Here is a 17,956-nt window from a genome sequence, read left to right on the forward strand (position 1 = left end):
GCATCTAGAGAAGATGGACATTCAGATTGGCCAACTGCAAGTTGCAGATTTGCTCTAGAATTTCCAAGTGCCCATAAAGGAGAGAGGGAGGCAAGGTGTGCAGAGTTAGTCTCAAGGACTACCTGACTCCAGCAACCATATAGCAAACATAGGCTGATGGCTCCTCTAACTGCTTGAACTAAGCAAAGAGAAGACAGACCTTTACGACTTTTAAAAGGAATACAATTGAGTCATATCTTCCAGATGTAAAACACTTGTTTGCAGGAACACTGGCTTGCATATTCTGGATGCTTTCTGCACTATTCAAGTCCACGTGCATTTGTCCTCTAACATTACACATTGGCACTTACCCTTCTTGAGTTCTCCCACTAATGATGTGTGTTCGTATATATGTGTGTATTTAGATTTAAATACATAAATACATGGCTATGTAGCTTTTTGGCATCACAGTTTTGTCTTTGCTCAGTAAAGCAATCTAAATTTAACTGGGGTCCATGTAACGATACTGATTGTCATTACGCAAACACAGCAATTAAGATTTCTTACAGCTTCCAGAAGAAGGAATAGTAATTTGTTCTTGGTTCACAGTTGTTTAACCAGATATTGACTAATAAGTATGCCCTCTAGAAGTATGAGGTCTGACTTTCAACATCTTGTATTCTTAGCCTGTGATGTGTTTTTTTATTTAAGCTTTTTGGTTTTTACCTCTGAATGAAAGAACAATGCCTTAAATGAAAAGAAACAGAATTCTTCTAGAATTCTGGGCATAACTCTATACCTACCATTAACCAGAAAACAAAATCAACCATACATCATGTTTAGCCAGTGTCAGATGTAATTACAGCCTGCTCAGGAGATTATCCCATGATGCAGGTGATGGGCACTGCCTAGGCAGGAGAAATCACTCCTTGGCCACAGGGTAAATCATCCTGTGGCACACGGGGACAGAAGGTCCAAGCAACCATCCTGGCAAAAGCTTCTTGGTTTATGACAAACCCTTGTTGTCAAGTATCTAGTAAAATATGACTCACTTCAGGGACATGCATTTGAGGGAAGTCACAAAAAATTTAACTAAGCACTGCCAGTAAAAACATGGGTGTACTTTGGCTTTGTAATGGTATAAAGTGTGTCAGCATGGTACACAGTGTAATGATCATGCAATGCTCCCCAGACAAAACCAGCATGCTCTGCTTCTCATGCTACTATATTCGTAATCACAGCATTGATCCAACTTTCTCTGTCAAACAATTTGACAATAACCTCATCATTGATTCTTCTTTTTCCATCCTTAATTACCAGTGTCAACTTCCCACATCATAAGACTGAGAGCATCACCAGCTTAGTCTATGTAAAATAAAAATACAGCCTCACCTTCTTTGTGTAGGTGTTTGTCATCCTGTACCTGCTCCTGTCTGTCTCTGCTGACCATCCACCACATCTTCAGCACCCGTAGCAGTAGCCTGCTTTTTCTGTGCTGCCCGTGTAGCAAAGCTGTCTGACATGCATGTTTTGTGGCTCTAAGAAGAGGGTTTGAAAATTTTGTCAGAACACTTGGATCTTTAGGTCTTTTGCCACTTTAAACAAGCATGAGGGCAGGTCTGTTTTGTGACCAGAGCCCCACACTGCACAGGTAGAGATAGTGTACAGACACTGTTCGTCACCCCAGGGGCCCTTATTGCTTCTGACATGGTGGTTCAGTTTGATGGCAATTTTTAAGTACTGGGCTAAAAACCATGAGGCATTCATTCTACCTCCCCTTCAAAACCCATGTGCATCTTCCAAAAGCAACACTTATTTTTAAAATTCTTTTCAAAACCGGTTCAGAACAGCTCCACTGGTCGCATGCTCCCACTGGGCCTACATGGACTGTCATGGCTGTCCTCTTTCAAATCTACTTCTGAACACATGCTTCCTCCAAGGATCTATTGCCAAGTGCTGCTGCCCAACCCCCAGCTGTCCTCTCAGCACTGCCTTGGGACAGAGCTGAGCCCTACACTGCCATTTAGAGCCCACCTGAGAAACCAAAGGCCTCACCTGGAGCTGTAGTGGGGCTGCCCCTCCACCTGCCAACGCCCTGTTCCTGCACGAGCTGGAGGAAAAAGCAGATTTTGTGCTCATCATGACAGAAATTTTTATTCTGAAGTCCTGAGCATGCTTTTTAGCAGTGGGGGAGTTCCCCAGAAAGCAGTTCCTCCTGTTCTCCTTCATGCAACGTGCACAGGCACCCTCTGACCATCCCAAGAATCAGCACAGCCGTTTGCCATCTGTGGCTCTTCACTGGAGTCTGTTGTATTTCAGGGCCCTTCTTCCCAAAGCAAAACCCAGAGAGCTGCACAGCTTACAGAAAAAGCTTGCTTGTCTGAAAAAACCTGTGGTTAAAGGGTGCATCACAAAGGTAGTTGTACCCTGAAGTTAACATCACAAGTCCTGTCAGTAATAATCCTGCTTCATTTGCTGCTGGCTGATGCTTTGTAAGCCCACCCAAATACCCTCTATTTGAAGGGCAGGTTGCAGCCATGACCAGTGCGGGACTGCCCTGAAAGCCCGCCAGCTCCAGCTCCTTTCAGGCTGAAGCATGGTGTGAGTCTTCAGCCTCCCATTTCCAGACACTTTCTAACCACTTCCTTCATGGTATTTTATAGTTTCCTTTCAGTGATTTAAATTTTCTGTGACATGTCTTGGAACATAAAAATTTTGTGAAAACTTAAGTATTTGTGCTGCAAATGCCCTGCATGTATGATCCTCTTAAATCTTCCTGTTTATTTAGTTTTCATTCTTAGCAGCTAATGTTACTAATCAATTTTAGGATCACGGTCTAATAAAAATAGTACACAGAGCAAAGACTTCCCCTGCATCCCAAGCTCTTACGACCCCATGGGATATGCCTGCTTGCACTAAAGGACAGACTGAGAACTTTTTGATCCTTTCACCCCATTTACAAAGCAAATCTGGAAGTCGAATGCTTCGAGAACTGGGAACACCACAGTTGCTCACAGGGATTGCGCTTCGAATTTAGCAGGCATGCTATAAAAAATTTACATGGCTGACAAAACAGAGTGAGTTTGCTGAGCCAATTAAACCTTTAAATACCACCAGCTTTCTGATTATTAACATACGGGTTTAGTTTTTTGTCGGTACAGTGTGTTCTTTACTAGAGTTGGCAGTGCACAAGCAGCAGGAACAGCAGAATGAGACTCCACCCAAATATTTTTTTAACCAATTCTTCAGATATACATGCCAGAATAATTGGATGGAAAAAGATTTGTCATTTAAAAAAAGTGCAAGAGTACCAGCTTTTGAGCTGCTTTTCTTCCTCAGCGGTCTGTAAACTTTCCCCAAAGATGGGGGGAGCAGAGTGAGGCCTAGACTCATGCCAGGCAGGGGAGGCTGGCTGCACAGCAGGCTGGAGCCACCTCGCTGCACATCATCTGCACATGCTGCAGAGACTCCCTGAAGGCTTCTAGCAAATGAGACTCTATAAAAATGTTATTTAAGCCGTAACCTTCTTTGGGTAGGTGAAGTGATGTAATTTGATCTTTCTTATGCAAGGAATTCAAACAGTGTAGAGGCACACAGGTTTGCAAGGCTGGCTTGAGGGCCAGAGATCTGGGAATACAGTACAAAAACCAAGCTGCAGACTTCCAGCCTCATAAATATCTGCTTTACAATTACAAAGTGACAGCTGTGAAAACGTATCAAATATTGGCTCATTTTACTGTTACATTGTCTAGAAGTGAGCACTGTGATAAATTTAATTCTGTTTAAAATAGAAGAGCTCTGGACTGTGTTTTGCCTGAAACCGGCACTTGGTATTTCTTGATTCTCCAGGACATTTGCTCCACTCATGAACGCCTGGCAGAAACAAAACATGCACAACACTGATGCTTACTCTGTAATATACTAAGACTTTTACTTCCTGATGTCTAAAAATACTCATGCAAATATATCACAATTTACCTAACTACTGCATTTTTAAATTAGTTCCTCCTATGTGATGCTGATCATCCTCTCACAATGTGTTTCTGGCTAAGTACAAATCTTAAACATGACAGTGAAGAACAGCTCTGGTGTATTTACACTAAGAGCTGGCTCATGGAGCTCATTTACAAAAGGAAAAAAAAGTCTTAATACAGAAATTGAAATATGGTGTTGTGAAGCAGTAAATCTATATTGCACCTCTGAGCTGTAAGTCACAGACAACATGTACACTTATGACTGCTTCTAATAAATAGCATTTTCTATAATGAAGGAATCTTGGTATTTAGAAGTGATCATTAAACATTTTAGATCCTTTTCTTGGGGAACTCTTTTGTGTGTTAACCACAACCTTTGAATAACCCAGGGAAATACGCTGAGGCTGGCCTCCCCAGAGCACCCATAAAGAATATTTTGTACGCAAAATACAGGAACCAAAGCAATAAGCAGGACAGTAAATACCCAAATCCTTGTCCTGCTGATACCTGTTCGATGGCCAAGCAATCTGCTCTAGTGCTGTAAGACCCTTCAGTGATGAAAACACATCTCAGCCTTCCTCACGTGATTCCAGTGTACTTGCAGCCAAGGGAACAATAGCCTGAGGGAGCTCTGCTGCTCCAGCTGGAGGATGAACAGCAGACCCTTAGGCTCGACTGTGGTCAAGCCAGGCTTTGTGCTGGATGGGACTGAGAATGCATCTTGACACGCAACAACTACACACCTGCAGAACCAGAACTTTGGACTCCACATTAGAGTGAAGAACAGAAATGTTTAACTAAATGCATTTGTTGGCTTCTGCAAGAAGCCACGATGCTGAGAGGCCAACCAGAGCCAGCTGACACGGAAAGAGAAAATGGAGGTGGTCACACAAAACTGAATCCTGCCTTAACACACACAATTCCCACTGAAGTTTCTGGGATACCGGGACACAGCAGTGAGACAGATCTTGATCTACCTGCTTTTGGCTCTGTACAACTTCAAATAAATCCATCACAGCATCAATCATTAATAAATTGATATATACTTTATTATGCACAAGAGACTAAGATGACATGACACTGTGGTTATCAAAACTGTACAACTATGCATTTCCACAAGTCTCTGAAATACTGAATGTAATATGAAATACAAATGGGGTGTTCAGACTGGCCACAGGTATTAGCAAGTAGATTTCTCCAATTCTTTGACTTAAAAAAGCATCTGGCTTTTGGATCTCAGAGAAATGTACTTATTTATTTAAAAGTGAGAATAGTGCGTTTGGAACTGGTAGGTACATGGCAGTGAAGATCCAATAACACTGTGAACACCCCCAAGAATGACAAACAACAACAGGGCGGAACAGTCACCTCACATGAAGGGCTGTCAGCGCAACCAACAGTACAGTCTTCTTGTGAAGCATGAGGTAGATATACGTAACAGAAAGAACGGTACATACAGGAGAGAAATGGTTAGAAAAGGGGAGGGGAAAGGTTACAATCATCAACATCAACAGACATTTTTCAAAATTCATTTCCATGTGGAAAATGCTACAACAAAAGCCTAACATAGAAACATCTGACTTCTTGAAACACAAATATAGCAATGTCCAAAACCAAATGCTGTAAAGGGTTAGAGTTAGTGATTAGATGGTGCCTGACACAACTAGCAGTCTACTTTGGAGTTTAAGTACATTACTAATAGCTTTTACAGACAGAAGGTGCCCCTTTTAAGCCCAATCCTCCCATTCTTATATAAGAAGTTCCGTCACACCACAATTCACCACTGAGTCTGTCCCTGCTCTAAAGCACTCCATGGGGACAGGAGCGTCTTGCCACCTTCCACATCCCATGGGTATCTTCCACATGAAGTCCAGCGCAGCGAGACTGGGTCTGACAGAGGCAGAACCAGTGGCTGCACGGCCAGGAGCTTGCCATACCACACATGGAAATTTGCAGGAGAGACAAACAGCTGCTATATAAGTAGAGCTGATAGTTGCATCAGCACTCTGAACTGCAGGCAGCTTAATGCCTGTCCGAAAGTATTATACTTTTTCTGAAATAAAGCTATTAATTGGAAATGCCCAGGTTTGGTTCCCTCTCACTATTAAAGCAGAAATGGCTGTTCCATCTGCTAAGTAATTACATGCACTTTTGGTAACCTCCAATAGACAATTAGTTCAGATTGATTAAAATTTCTGAATTAAATAGCTGAGTACACCAGGTTCAGTTAATGAAAACTGTATTTCAAATACAAGTCAACAAATGGAATGCTTGGTCTTTATATATTTTTGGTTTATCCAACGGTAAATATAAATCTGTAAATTATTTTAAAATTAGAGTAAATTTTTGATAAAAAACATTGATAATGCAGCATGGTTCTCTCAAAAATATACAATTATCTATTTTACATAAAAGTTTTCACTCTGTCCATCCCAACAACCAAATCTAATACTTCCTATGAGAAACTACTTAATAAAAATATCTGAGGAAGGAAAGGGTTAAAACAAGGAAAAGACTTTACAAAGTATGTAAATTTCACAGTAATTGAAATTAAACATTTCATATAGAGTAACTTACATTTATCTAAAACATTTAAATATATCTTTATACAGAAATTTAATGTAGTAAAATATAGCTATGATTGGACTTAAAGACTCTAGTCTTCTTTGAAGACATCTTTAAAGACTTTACACATAGAATATGCTCATACAATACATTCTGCTGAAGGTTAGGCAAAGCGCTTTCTTTTCAACCACACAGGTAGCACATTCATCCTCCCGACACCTCGTAACAGAGCCAATCCTGCGTACCCTTACGCATGGGGGTAACTACACTTACACCATGATCCTGTTGATACTGTCAGGGCTACTCATCAGCCTGGTCACAGAAAACACTTTCTGTACATGTCACTCCAGATACCCACAGTCTCCATGGACTCTGAGAAGAGCCATGATGTGTAGAGTTGAGCATGTGTTTGTACTAGCAAGGACCAGGTGTATAGTTACTCCCGCGCATAAATGTTTGCAGGATTAGTAACAGATTAGATTTAAAATGAGTAATATTCCACCTGATCCTGGGCACTTACAGATATTGCATATCTTGCACTTTGACCATCCTGGCATCAGTAAGGCACAAGTGTAGAATCAGCAAAAGAAATCTGCAGCTCAGACTTCAGAGCAGACTATCACCCTAGTGTAATGAATTCCCTTCTCCTACTGCAGAACACAGGAAACCTTCACTAAAATGAATGGTATTTATCTCGTTGTTAGAGGAAAACAATGATCATTTTTCCTCAAAGGAGAAGGATCAGTAGAACACATTACGAAGTGGCACATAACAGTCAAACAATTACACATTAAAAGTGTCTTGCCTTTTCATTTGGCATTGAGTTGAAGGTCAAGATATGGCAATGGCACTAAAAGAATACTGTGGTAATTAGTACCTTTCTGCCATTTCCATGTTCTGACGCTACTTTGGGACTACCCAATTGCAGTGTTCATACAACAGCCTGACCCATGCAACTGTGCAGCGATCTTAAGAGCTTCATTTTGATAGGCAGTATTCTGCACAAATAGGCTTTACAGTACATTCTTTGTGCCCTCAAAACTGGCTTTCTTTTTCAAAGGGAAGTTGGGCTAGCTGAAGAATTAGAACCAAATCATCTTTCTTATCTCTCCTCTCTAGCTATTATAAACCAGACACAGTTTTGTTTTGTTTTTTTTAGTGTGTATATATATATATATATTTATATGTATGCATTACGTATTTTATGCATGGAAGGAACACTGTTCCCAATTGTTAAAGTGGTAAGGCGCTGTACACTTTAGGTATACATCTGTTTGCATAAAGATATTGCCATTAAAGGTACACACACATCTATGTTAGTGCACAAGAACATTTTTTTGTTTTAATGTTTGTGTGTGCCTGTATTTGGTATAGTAGATTAAAGATAATCTCTTATTAAAGAGCTTTGGCCCAGGGAACAAGAGAGGGAATCTTAGAGTGTGCTCCTCTCCAATTAGCAAATTGATGCACATTAAAATAAAAATACCTAGAACAAACTTGAAGCTGCTAAAACAACAGGAAAGCACATGAGATGCTGTAGCTGGAAGCATAACAAAACAAAGGTTACTCAAAAGTGGCTAAACATAGCTGAAGTAATAAAACGCCATTAACCAAAGAGATCTGACCTTAAGGTTCTCTTGCTCAAATGGAAATCCTCTGACCTAAGATCATCTTTGTTCTACTTACCTTGTTGAATTCCCTTAAGGACTACCCTATGTCAATGAGAAGGTTTAGGGAAAGGGAAAGGGAAAAAGTCATATAGACAAAGCAGCATTTTTCCAAACTGGCATAGATTTCACATTGGGGGTGCACGGACCCCTAGAACAGGTTGCAGTACTGTAACATTAGTAGCTTTGTCACATGTAGCATAACATGCTACAGAAGATCCAACAGGCTGTGTTTACCCATGCATTGTGTGCACATACACACATCACTCGCGCGCACAGTGGCTTTCCCAAAAGAAAAAAATCAGTCTTTTTTTCCCTCTCCTGTGAAAGATCCCTCCTTTTTTCAAAAGCAACCAAACCAATCCTTTCAACTTTAAAAAGCTGATGCCCACACACAGTCCTTTGAACCTCTGCGTTCCAATGTTGCTCCTCAGGCGCTCCCAGCAGTTAGGTGGCACTGCTGCTGGAGCAGGGTGTGCTCTGGGTGCTGCCAATGCTGTGTGCTGCGCTGCTGTTCTCCGAGGCTGGCGGGGACGTGGGGACCTGCTGCCTTCCCGCTGTTTCCCCTGAGGGAAAAGGGCAGAGAAAAAGTGAGGTTGGGAGAAGGGAAATTGAAAATGTTAGCTGCCACAGAAAGCAGCAATCTGTTCTTTCCCGTGCAACAACTCTTGTGGGTGACAGGCCTCAAGCGAGTGCTGTTGAAAATGTTACTAGACTTTGGCACCTCGGCACTGGTACGCACGTGGGGAAAATAATGCTGCTGTTTTCTTAAGTGCTTTGAAAGCAGCTGATGGAAACTGCCAAGATAGACGCAGTCCATCTTCTGTGGTCAGCTGTCACTCAAATGGGCCCATTACATGACTCAGACTTTATGGCTGTTGGAAAAAGGCCAATGAACTGCAGGCTTTAGTTTTCGTGTCAGATTAGAGAGCAGCGTATTTACTAAAAGCAGAGCTGAAGACAATGTTCTTCAGTCAGCTGGCTACCACATATCCTGAGACATGGCCAGTTTTCTTTCTGAGGAAAATCAACAGGCTGCCCTGCAAGCTTGACTTCATTTACTCTGAATATGACATGCAGAAAGTTCCCCTATAGCTACCACAGTATGTGTAGCACTTACAACCTGTAGTAAGAACAAGTCTTACCATTTCTTGTTAATTGTTTACTGACAATAAATTGAAAGCCCTTTGTTAGTTGGATTGCCAAATCAAGCAGTAAGAGTTAAAGCGGACTTACGACTCCTGATAAACCCTAGATTTTTGCCTGCTCTGCTCACACCCCTTCTGCACCTGTAGCTGCAATCCTATGGAAAAATCCAGCTCTCAACTAGTATGGAAGTAAAAATCACACTATTACATGAATGCAGAAACAACAAGGCCACATAGGAAACTGTGACTCTGGCTTTTTTTTTTAAAGTTACAGTGCCCAAATCCACAACCTGGGTAATATTACAAAATATTCTCTTCAAAACAGATGGCAAGTCTAAGTTTATATAACGAGCACTGTAGCTGCCCCCTCCCTTGAGCTCATCTCTCAGGCTGTGAAGCTGTGACCTCAGCACGGTGATCAGGACAGACTGCTGTTGCTTGAGCTGCAGACCCATTGCGGCAGCCAGCGCCAGCACGGCAGCTTTCCCAGTAAAGCAGCAAGATGGAAATGTTTTCCCGGATCACAGGCAGGAACAACTGGGAAAAATCAGAGGCTGGTACTTCTGTCTCATAAGTTTATAGTGATGCAGACCTCCTGCTTCAGCTGCCCTAGGTTATCCAAAACCGGACGCCATGGGTCAGGTCTGCACAGTCGGATTTGTCTTCCCTGATCAGGAATTGGTAGCTCTCCTGTTCCTCAGTGATTGCTTCAGTGGCAGGTTGAAGGCTGGAGGCACAGCCTGCATCCAGAGGGTTACAGAGCCGGGACGAGCCAGCTTCCTCCCGCAGGAGTTGCTCTGGCACATGCCCATGCCCTGTGTGCCTGCCCAGCTGCCAGAGCCCGGAGCTGCTCGGGAATGCTGCTGCGGAGGAAGTGTGCTTTTAACACTTTGCATCTCGGGCCAGAAAATGTCCTTCTGCAGGCTGCTCACTATTCAGAGGTCTGCTGCAAACAAGGGAGGTCTGAGGATTTCTCACAGCAGAGGTTGCAAGCGCTCTTTGTAATGGAAACCAGCGGTTGGCTGCTAGCTCACACCAGAACTGTAAGTGCACATAAGGCCCCACAACGCACAGCTCTTGCCTTACACCCCACTGGTTTAGGAATGGGGAGGAAAGAAAGGATGGGACAGGACTGAAAAAACAACAAACTAAACCAGTAAACCACATTGCCCAGGAGACCAATGAAACATTTAAAATGAGGGTGAGGATCTCACTCAAATTCAGTGCTTAGTCTAGCATTTTTTTTTGTGACTGATTTTGACTCTTTTTCTCAGCCTAAGTAATCACAACGTAAGTTGTCCGTGAGTGGCACATTTTTGCTCACATGAAGCAGGGCAGAATCTAGCCCAGGTCATCTGCAAACAAAATGTGTTTCAGCTCTAACATGCACTGGGAACAGCTTTGCAACCCATCAGGATAAACTGTCTAAAATCCACGTCTCTGTAAAAGCTCTGTAAAAGCCTTGTTTGGATGTCTTCCCCTCCCGACTTGCTCCCTTCTCCTCTAGTTATTTGTGTACAAGTCTTCCTTCCTTTTGTACTACAGGATATATTTATAAAGGCAGTGATAAGCAATCTCCCTTTCATCAGAGCAAAACAAGCAAAGGCAAACATCAGAAGAGAGCGACCCTGGGCAGGATGGGAGGGAGAAGCTGCCGTGGCCGCTTTGCTCCCCCAGTGGGGCCCCGGCCCTGCGCCCTCCCGCTGGCTCTCCTCGCAGCTCCGCTGTCACCCGTTTTACAAACCACATGATTGCACACAGCTTTGCGTCAGCCTCGGCATGTCAATACAATCTGTATGCATTTAACCATAAGTTCATTTATAAGCTAAACACATCTGGTTTTTATTTTATGGCAAAGTGACAGGCGCAGTGCTGGAGTCCCCATCCGAGACCAAGGGCTCGCTCTACTCCTCCCGGCTCCTGCGGAAAGCATCTTAGGAAGCACCTTCCCTTCAGTTTGGTGTGGGAGCCCCCTTCCCCCCGCTGGAATCCGAGTGCCTCTGAGCACCTTGTTTCTAGACTAGGACCAGCAGCTCTTATATACCACAATCTCTGCGGAACAGAGATTCAGATTCAGTGCCCTGAATGAAAGAGACCCAAATCACACTGAGGCTGTGAACACAGTCTAGCAGTCACATTTGGACTGGATGATTTTTTCCTACATTTTATTTCCTCAACACCTAGCTAATCTGTAGCAAAGCATTTTTAAAGAATATTCATTAAAAACTTGCAAGGAAATGTAAATTATTGCTCAAGAGACATTACTCATCTGTCTTTTTCATGTAAACAGCTTCATGTATCTCATGTTACTGAACCAGAACTGCTCAAAATGGACATGTCTCATCTATAGACAGTAAACAAGCTTTTACCCATCTGAATGCGACAACATGCACTTGATTATTCACACTTAGGAAAGCTGCCAGTTGTACTCCCTGTCCAGGAAGTCTGAATGTTTGCTTTTCTATCTCCATTTGCCAAATATAATTGGTTGCTATGTCAGTTTATTTTAAATCAGATCCCATAAAAAAGGGAGAAGTGGGGGAGGAGGGATGCTTTTAACTTCTCAGATTTTGGAACATTTTATCCTGTTAACTTGCAACCCTGCCTGGAGAAGTAGGGAAGGACACGCTCTGAGACAATGAAGCAACTGTTGGTAACACAACATTTGCTTTAGTTAATGAGGCTGCTAAACTAAGTAATCAGACTTGTGCGTGTCCCCTCCTAAACACAGTCAGTTATCCCTTCTAAAGGCAGATGCTACATTGGCGGGTATTTACATGGTTACATTTTGAAGGGTTTCTGCACCTACGCACAACACAAGACTCTTGTTTCTTCGTAAGACTCCAAGGTAAACAGGGCTAACTGTGGCAAACCTCTGCTACCTTCCCTTTGTTCTTGGGTCCCCTCCAGACAGAGCCACCACCACTGTGGGAATTTTCAGCCACCTTTTGTGTCCTTTAACTGACACAAGTCAATACAGACTCCTTTTGCAGGAAAAGTCAGTTAAAATTCCTCCACTGTTGCCATAATCCCAGCTCTTTTCTGACATCTGTACTCCAATTTTGAGTTGTTCCAGAGAACAGTGTATTTGAAAGCACAGTTTTGATGATTTGGCAGAAATCCCTGAATTTTTTCATTACTGGAATCAGCAAAAGCCCTACATGAAAAATCCCAGCACAACAATCAATATTTGGAGATGAAATTCTACTTATTTTGTAGTTCTTCTACCAATTGCTTGTGGTGTACAATGTTAATGGCCTATCAAGAGGAAGACAAAGGCCCATCCATGTAAAGCTTTCTTCATGCTAGAATGAGTCTGCCAATAGGGACATACTGATAAAAATTTTATCAGCAAACCTTACTACTGGCAAAAAGATGGTGGCCTCTTGCTGCATTGCACACAGCAACAAAAATACCTCAATTCACACATCCCAAGTTGCTATTATTCACCAGCCCTGAAGGTCCATGGACTGAGTATCACCATAACACAGTAAAGATTTAACTCCTATTTCCCAACCTTTGGTCTAAATGTGTTAGAAACTCAGTGCTGCTTCCTACAAAAGGTGAGATTTCAGAGCACAATTCAGCAATGCATGCATGAATTCTCTAACAGCAAAAGACAGCCACTCAGTAGATGAAATTCAGGCTACCTTCCCCCCCCCGCTCGCCTTATTTTAATAAAAGTCTGCAGCCAGCTCTAAAATGTTTCCACTGCAGCTGGATTATCTTGTCTGCCACAGCAGTCATCCTCTGAGAGACTGTCCCTGCCAGAGCTCTTGCTGCACTCTGCTGCAAGTTCTACTTTGCAGATCCAAGTTACTATGCACAGGAAAATTATATGCACAGGAACACAGGTTTACTTTCACAACTCTCTGAAAATCTGAACCAGGTAACTTCCTAGATAACTTTAATGGTTTCTGTGATTCTCTGATCTGATATCTGATGAGTTACAACATTCCCTTCCTTTTTTTTTTCCTTCTTTCTCTTTTTCTCCTTTATTACTTTTTGTCCAGCCCTTTTCTTCACTGATTTTCATCTCTCAAATACAAAGCCAGAGCAGATGCCCTCTCCTCTACTTGTACATGGTCACTATGACTGATCTACTTGGTTAACATAATTCTCTTAATGGGACTGGTCCAAATCCTACTGTTGCTGAAGGATTTATCATGCTGGCTTCCCAGTGCTCCTTGTCTCCTGACACACAACATGTGTCTGTAGATAGTTCTGTATATGAACGGAGACTGAACTTCAGCAGGACCAATGGTACGAATTTAACAACTGCTTTAATTTTTTGTTACTAATCGCTATTTACAAACTAACTGCTTAACTTACAGATCTACTTGTTGAAATTGTACTTACTTTTCTTCCACAATGTTTCAGTAGTTTATGAGGTGGAATTATACTATTTATACATATTATCACAGCCTTTAAATTTTCCGCGTTTGCCTCAATTCCAAACAAGCTTCATACACAGCTGATGTATTGAGAAGTATTAAACTGCTTATACAAAATTGCTGTACTGCCAACTGGAAAAAACCCACAGGGTTTTTTTTTCCAAATTAACATAAGCTCCTGGGTCATAATATTTACAGAAGCTCTGCCCTGACAGGGCCAGATTCTCACTCCTAAGTAGCTTCCATGAGGTTTTAGATGCTGAAAAACCCCTGCAGTGGGCTACAGGAGAATTCCAATGCTCTGGAGATGGTTTGGAGTAATTGACCTCACATTCTCCCCACCTCCCAGAGATCTTGGCAGGGTCTTGCGAGGTCAAAAGTAGAAGTGGCTGGGAGTCCAAGATGCTGCAGGGATCCTGAGATACTCTGTAATCCACAGGCAGCCAAAGTCAGATGCTGCAAATCAAGGCGCTCACCAGTGTCCAGTCTTTGTCTGTACCACCTTGCAGATTACATGCAACAGAAGGCTGCCAAAACTCCCTCCTCCTCCAATAGAGTGCTGTATTTCTGCTAGCTGAGTTTGGTATGGAAAAAAATTCTGAGGAGTTCCTGAAAATTTGCATAAAGGCTGTACCAATTCAGGCACATTCCTGGTTATTTGGCTGGTCACAATTAAGTGAGATCACACAAAACTTCTATCAATTTAACGTAACAGAATGGAGTAATAAATAACTGGGGTAAAAATTCTATGTAATTAAGGCCTGAGAAACATTTTCTGGTCTAGTTATATTCATTATGTGTCTACGTAAATAAAGCATTTTCTTAGCAGGTTGGCCCACTCCTTGTACTGACTGCATCACATTCCCAGTCACTTCAGCCTAATTTAGCTGCAAAAGATTTTTCAAAAGGGAGTATGGGAACCAAAAGTGGATCCATTAACTGAAATTATAACTAAATTTCAAGCATGGAGGTGCTACTAACGGTAGTGCACCAGTCAGGAATAGTCAGTTTTACTCATGTCCCAGGTGAGTTTTCAAGACTCACATGTAAACACTATTTTATCACCAACAAGCCCATGGAAGGGGTTGCTGGGAAACACCCTAGGAAGAACAGAGCACAAGGAAAAAAGTCCAGGATAACCACTGCTGAGCCCCCTGCCCTCTCCTCCCATCCTGCAAGAGTTCAGACCATGGCACCCTTCCTGCAGCTTGATCTGTGCCAGGGTGTGTAAGAGCCCTCTGCTTACCTGTGTGTGAGTAGATAAACCAGAGAGCTCCTGTTAGCAGGGCCCCAATTACAAACGCTGCGAAGGCGATGCCCACCACAGTCAGCGTGTCCAGGCCGTAGAACACAGCTGCAAAGGTAAACACACAGAGTAAGGACTTTCTATTTGCAGTGGCAAACACTGTTTTACAAGAACCCACCCTTATACTTCGATGGAAAAGTTTTTTAAAATTCATAGTTAATTAAGCACCATTTTAAGAAAGAGACTCTGAGATCTGCATCACGGAAATACAAGTGATGCTCTCAGAGACTGGCTTCAGTCCAACCAACTGTTCCGCATCGCAAAGCAAAACCCCAGCTCAGCACACTCAAATCTGGAAAATGTTGCAAAAACTGAGCATTTTCAGTTGGCTGTTAATAACTTGCTTTCAATTAAATATCCATTTATCTTAAAAATGTTTTTTTAAAAGGCCAAGGTTTTTGGCAAATGATGCTTTCCATTTAGATGCCCTAACATTCAAACAAACTTTCCCCCACATCTCCCGCAAGTTCAGTCTGAATTCTAGGTGGAGAACGGAACTGCTGTTAGGATGGAAGAGATGCCAGCAAAAAGTCAGCAAAAACATAAATAGAAACAATTGTTTTTCACATTTGGCAATGCTTTCAATAACTGAAATTAATTCCAGAAGACAAAAATAGAACCACACACACACGCAAATCACTTTCTAGAGGAGAGGCCCTTTTGCAGCACCAATTGAAGGGTAACAGCATCTGGTTCCTGGATGTACTGTCCTCTCATGTTAGCCACTCAGAGAAACTTCAGGCTTTTGTGGTTTTCTTTTTGGTGATTGGAAATATGTAAAATAGCCAATCTTTTAGCAATCATTTTGGGAAATTTCATCCTACAAAACTGATTTCTAGTTTCAGTACTTTTAAGGTCCCCCAGTGCACAAAATGGCTTAGGTGAGTGAATAACATTTTACTGACTAAGCTGGCCAGGAAATGAGATGACTGGATCTTCTCAGTAGTGTCCTTCAGTAGAATTTCAGTTCTCAAAACATGACCAACACCCTCAGCTTCACATGTTCCTGCATTCAGCAGATGTTCCTATGGACATCCCCTGGCCCTACAGCTCCTGCAATCCTCAGGGCCATTCCCCTTTTTCCCTTTTGACAAAGGTCATCTTCACCAGTTCCTGTTTGCCAGGACCTTCAGGAGCCATTTCTGGATGTCTGCAAGCTGCACATGCAACACCTGACCAGGTTTACTGGTTTTTCTCCCATTTCTTCTATGAGATTATTTCTTTGGCCACATCTGCTCATTTTAACTGCAAAGAAGAAGATTTTCCTAACCTCTAATGGGTGGTTTTTTGGGTTTGTTGTCAGATTTGATTTGGTTGGTTTGTTGTTGTTTTGGTTTTTCCCCCCCTCAAGACACCAACTAGTGTCCTCTCCTTTTAGGAGAAAACACTGGATAGGAGAAAGTTGCCTGGAGACTAAAGTGGCAGAAGCATAATTTTGCATTCCCCTTGCTATTTTGAGCAAATTTAGTCCTAAAGACATGAAGACAGAAGCAGAGGGAAGAAAACACCTTCCTTGCACTTCCTCTAGTAATCTTCCCTGTTCTCCCTTCATTCTCCTTTTTTATTTTTTTTTGCTACAAATCATCTTCACCTTCCTGTTTATTATTGTCTTCTAGTGCTGCTCCTCTCCTTTTCTTCCCTTCCCCGGTCACTGATTGACCCTCGTTAATCTACTTCCCCAAGACAACAGAAAAAACAAAGAAATTCATCCGTAACAAGTCAGTGATCTCATCTACAGCATGACCTGCGAGTGCTGGTGCCAGAGTAACTGGGGATGTGGCCAGCTGCAGCACAGGGCAGGAGGGAGGCTTGGAGTATGACACAGGAGCTCCGTAAGATGGCATCGCTGCCGAAACCCTGCCACTGGGAAGTGGTGGCCTCAGCCAGGAAGGAGGAAAATAACATACACACACACACCCCCCAACAAACAAACTTGCTAAGGCTGAGACTCACAATGGTGCTTTCCCAAATGCAATTTTCACATACACAAAAGGTCACAGTCCTTCTCTCTAAATGATGGTGGGGATCTCAGCCAGAAATGCGGTCAGAATTCTGTTCTGGCCCAGAATTTCACACACACACACACACATACACAGAAAACTTGGACATAGTTTTCTTCATTGATCAAATACTTTATAGATGAACGTTTAGGGCTTCAAAAGAGATTGGTATAAGAGTTACTTACGTGGCTGTCTCACATTTGGCTTTGGAACGGAAGGTTCTAATTCAAAAAAGAAAAAACAAAACAAAACCCACAAAACATTAATCACACAGAATTCCACATACAGCTTATAAACTATGCAAGCAACCTTCAGTATCTGATCTGACAGAAAGACATTAATTGTAATTTTTACAAACCAGAAGCTTGAGGAAAACCAGCCTGAATTCAATAATCTTTCTCAGGTCAGAAGAATTCTATCTGTGTATTGATCATTCCTTGGGGGAACATACCTATAGTACAGTTCATGCATCATATATTTTGCTGGCAAAATATATTATATAGTTCATACATCATATATTTTGCATCATATATTTTGCTGCAACCTTTTCCACCCAGATATCATCAGGTCTGACCTGCAGTAACTCTGGTTATCCTTATGTGGAGCTCTTAAAGACTGCAGGTTACAAAGGTTATTTCAAGGCGATTACATTCATCTGACTCAACAATCACAACCATCAGATACAGGCACGCTACATCACACATACACAAAATTAAAATCAAACGCTGGCTACCACCTCTAAAGAAAATGCAGTAATATGGCATGGTACAGCATCACAGAGTGCTTTGTCCCAGCTGTGTGAACATGTCTTGATTCACACATTTTCCTGAGTCCTATCTGGTATTTTGTCTTGGAAGCCAGCTTGGGGTTTTTTTGGGTTTGTTTTGTTTTGTTTTGGGTTTTTTGTTTGTTAATTATATAGG

The 17,956-nt window shown here is 42.2% G+C and overlaps 1 protein-coding gene across 1 annotated transcript in view; it reads right to left on the reverse strand.

Moving 5' to 3' along the window:
• Window positions 1–8,632: 8,632 nt before the first annotated feature.
• Window positions 8,633–17,956, reverse strand: part of TGFBR3 (transforming growth factor beta receptor 3) — a gene marked incomplete at both ends in the record, with an annotated part of 97,107 nt that continues 87,783 nt past the window's right edge. The window contains 3 exons of the mRNA XM_084266121.1: window positions 8,633–8,751; window positions 14,974–15,081; window positions 17,219–17,254. Coding sequence (XP_084122247.1) covers window positions 8,633–8,751; window positions 14,974–15,081; window positions 17,219–17,254 — 263 coding nt within the window. The remainder of the gene's footprint in view (window positions 8,752–14,973; window positions 15,082–17,218; window positions 17,255–17,956) is intronic.

Source organism: Gallinula chloropus (genome assembly GCF_964237585.1).
Source record: "Gallinula chloropus genome assembly, chromosome: 6".
NCBI lineage: Eukaryota > Metazoa > Chordata > Aves > Gruiformes > Rallidae > Gallinula > Gallinula chloropus.